This window comes from Cupressus sempervirens, chromosome 9, assembly GCF_028749045.1.
Source record: "Cupressus sempervirens isolate cs-2001-9-10 chromosome 9, ASM2874904v1, whole genome shotgun sequence".
In the NCBI taxonomy this organism is placed as follows: Eukaryota; Viridiplantae; Streptophyta; class Pinopsida; order Cupressales; family Cupressaceae; genus Cupressus; species Cupressus sempervirens.
In genome coordinates, this window is record NC_143126.1 from 261,037,962 (window position 1) to 261,041,993 (window position 4,032).

The 4,032-nt window shown below is 35.1% G+C and overlaps 1 protein-coding gene across 1 annotated transcript; it reads right to left on the reverse strand.

Annotated features, from left to right (window-relative positions):
• Nucleotides 1-206: 206 nt before the first annotated feature.
• Nucleotides 207-2,912, reverse strand: LOC149538446 (non-specific lipid transfer protein GPI-anchored 11-like). Its single transcript, XM_089802821.1, has 3 exons — nt 2,374-2,912; nt 2,205-2,246; nt 207-846 (listed from the first exon to the last, which is right to left on the reverse strand). Exons 1-3 carry the CDS (start codon nt 2,708-2,710, stop codon nt 629-631), a joined length of 597 nt encoding a protein of 198 aa, XP_089658947.1. The 5' UTR covers nt 2,711-2,912; the 3' UTR covers nt 207-628.
• Nucleotides 2,913-4,032: the final 1,120 nt, after the last annotated feature.

Sequence of the window (4,032 nt, forward strand, 5' to 3'; positions counted from 1 at the left end):
ATGTGATGAAATAAAAAGAAATATTTTGATTATTAAATAGGTGTTGTAAAAGAGATAAATATATTGATTCAATATAAAAATTGTAAAGTTTGGAAAAAAAAGAAGGTTCTTTTATAGTCTATAATATGAGTTGTGCTTTTGGATTTACATATGATGATTGAACAATATCAAACTTGAACTTATCACCAACACAAGTTTCTTCATTAGTCTAAAAATAATTATAATTTGAAATTCAATTTTTCTAAAGCTTCATTTGCATAAATAAACATATGCAAAATCAATCCAACTTCATTTCTCGACAGAATACATGAGTGACGTGAATAAAAAACAATAAAACAGCTCTTCCATATGACTTTCTTTTTACATGGTTACCATCTTCAATTGAAGAACCTGACTGAAACAGAAACACATATTTTTTTCAAAAATACTCCACAGTTTTAAGGGAGGAGACTGTCAAGTAACATTACAGAGCATTAGATTAGCCTTGATAGATATATGTAACATTCATTGCAGAAAGTGTCTTAAAATTCACTTTACAGACTAATCATTCACTGCTAAATCCAACTTTGAATTCTTGTTGCCATGGCAGAAGAAGAAATATGTTAAACCTTTAGATACCGAAATTCCGCTAAATTAGAATGGTGATTAGAATTGATCCCCAAATCAGCCGTGATGAAAATGGTGTGAAAAGGGCTCCAGCAGCACTAGCATTTGGAAAGGGCATATCTTGTGGTTCATCCTGATCGGGAACATCTATCGACGGTGGAAGGCTCTCCATTGGCGGTGACGGAAGAACACCGTCAAACGGCGACGGAGCTTCAGATAAAGGCGGCGGCGCATCTGAGACTGCGACAATTTACGCAAAGAATAGTTAGATTTTATGGATTGGATGCAAAAGATTCATTTACAAGGCAAGAAATATGGAAATTCGAGAATAGGAACGGTAAAACATGAAAATAACAGCTGAATCTTGGGGCTTAGTAGCTCGAGTGTTAAATTTCTTGTTAATTTGTATGGTTCGCTTCAGTTTTTTGTTGAAGGGATGTGTAGGAACTCGCAGACTTCATTTTTTCTTTGAAGAGAATCGTAGGAACTCGTGGACTGCATTTAAATTTTAGATCGTACAGTCTTGAGTGAAACTAGTGGGGTGGAGAGTTTGTATTTTTGAAAGAAAGACCTGTTTATATATCACAAAAATTACGATATATAATCTTGAAAAATACTTTATTAACAAAATATGTCATCGACAGATCTATGAACTCTTAAAAAACAACTGTCCTTTGCTTTCTTTGATGCTTTCTTAGAATAAAGAGTTTAAAAACAGATGATCCCAGATTCAACAGATTTATCAATATTAATTCTTCTTTGACTAAGACTCTCATCGACCTCTCAGAAAAATGGCTGCAAAATTTTCAAGGACAGACCAAAAATTCCTTAATGCTTCCCAAATATAGAACTGAAGGCGGGTCATTCGATCAAGTTATGCAAGGAATTAGTTTAAAACATCATCATTGTAAAACATGAAAAGAACGGTTGGATTTTATGCATGTATCTCATTCTGAATGCAAGAAATTCGAAAATTCAAGATGATGCATGGGAAAACACGAAACGATCAGCTAATGAATTTGTGGCTTTAATGTTGAATTTCTACGGAACGCATTAAATTTTTATATTTTGTAATTGGGATTCCAACCGAAGACCTCTCTGGCGTCATTCAAGTTTTTTTTAAGATGAATTTCTGGTTGCACTTTTCTAAATAAAATAATTTATAAACTGTACTATCCTCATTATTAGAAGATCGCAGGATCCACAAAATTTCGGTATTTTCCATTTAAAGAGTGTCAACTGGAAAGATCAGCGAAAACTTAAAATAATGGCGGCCTAGCCACTCTTCTGCACTTAAAACTCTTAATCGACCTCTAATGCTTCCCATTTAGTACTGGAATGGTCTGTCAGAGAGCTGCAAACCTTATTGCAACTAGGAACTTCGTTTGAGTTCATATTTCAGATCAATGTCCGAGAAATCAAATCAAGAAGAAAGATTTCAAAGATGACGAATTTTATTTAAATGATGCGTAGTAGAAAGCGAAAAATTCAAATTAATGTCCAAGAATTTGAAATAAAGCACAAAGATTTCAAAATATGCCGAAAAACGATTTCAAACTATGTCGAGAATGGAAAATGAAGTAAAGATTCGTCCATACCAGGCTGAAGAACAGGAGCGTCGCTAGAAGGCGGAAGAACAACTGCGCGAAATCAAAAGCCGAGGTTAGAAAACAACAATTTAAGCAGAATTTCATTTTCTAAATCTTGAAGGCCTTGAAAGCAAAGATCGCAGCAAACAATTCAGGAAACTTGCAATCAAATACATACCTACGCACTGGTCAAGATCATGCGGATTGAGAAGATTGCAGATGGAAGGGAGCGCGAGAGCGAGGGTTTGATTGATAGGAAAGCCAAGAAAATCGTCGGTGGAAACGAGCTCGCAAAGGCACGGCGCGTGGCTGGTGATGACTGCGGCCAGTGCGTCACAGCAATCGTCCCGAGGAATGGAAGGGTTGGATGATCCCATCATGTAAGAAAGGCACGGCGACAGGCTCACGATGGAGTCGGTGCAGTCTACATTTCCGTCTGTCTGCTGTGCCACCACTCCTCTTCCTGTTGCCGCCATTAACACCAGGATTACTAACGCTCTCGCAAAGGCTGCCATTGTTGTTGCAGTAGACGTCCAAGGTTCGAATCTCGCTGCAGCTTCAGATTGGCTTTTTATTTATCTTCACATTAGCTGCCAATTGTAAGTCTAAAGAGAAATGCATTGTAATAATGACATGTTTTTTGAGATTTTATAGCAATCACAATGACTAGCGGTATATGCTGTTTACAGGAATATTTTTGGAGATTGAACTCGCAAGAACGATAACGAGGCATGTCTTCTTTTTTGTAAGGATTTAAATTTAGACTCCTAACGTGTAGATATCAGATTTGATTATAATAACTAAATAGTTATAATCATTCTTTTCACAATCACTTTATTGTATTGTACAACCAATATACTAGTCTACACACTCATTTGCAATTTAAATCAATGGTCATAAACTTATAGAAGTAATTATAGATGCATATTTAACATTTCTATAGAATTATCTATATGTTTTGAGAGATAAAAAGAGTGTCAATTGCATAATGAGGTCATCAACAACAAAAAAAAAGTAGTGTTTCAACTTAATTAAGTATCTGATTCAACTGTAAGATTAATATAGAATGGAAAAGTAAAACATAAATGTTCTAGCCATTTGAGAACCATATATACATGAAGGAATCCTCAAAGAAAAGTTTCACTACAAAAAATGCCCACAATTGTATTAGTAAGAAACATTTATGCATTCACCAATGCAATCACTAAACCCTTTCTCAATAATTCAATAGTACATGAGTACTAGAAAAATAATTTTTCTTTTTAAATAGATAATGCCTCTACTATATATTTTAAAAAAATCAATAAAAGTGAAAAAAAATCTAGAACATGTTTACATTATTAGTCTCCAGACCATAAACTTAAGGATTATCATTTGACTAAGACTCATCGATTCTCGTGGCCTAGAAACTAGTAAGGAAGATGTGAGTTGGATGACTGTGGTCCATAAGGGCAAGCAATCTTTGGCTTCTTATCCCAAAAAGGCCTCACCTGCTAGGACCTCGCCATCGACTCTAAGCCTTCCAAGGCTTCCACGAACATCTCTCTTTCATAAATTATTTTAGACATTGAATCTCAAGGGACGTAACAACCAACCACACATTCTTCCATCACTTTACATAATTTTATTTGGGAAGATCTCTCTCCACAACCAACTTAATTGGTTTCAAACAATCTAGTCTCCTCGTGTTGTCACTCTCAAACAATTCCTAAGAGAGAGTATATTGAAAATGAAGGAAGAAGTAAAAGGAAGGTGGTCCTAGGAGATTTTTGATTCATTTTTCATTTATGCTAAGAATTTTTCATAGTAGCTTATCCTCTCTTGAGGATGAGAACAA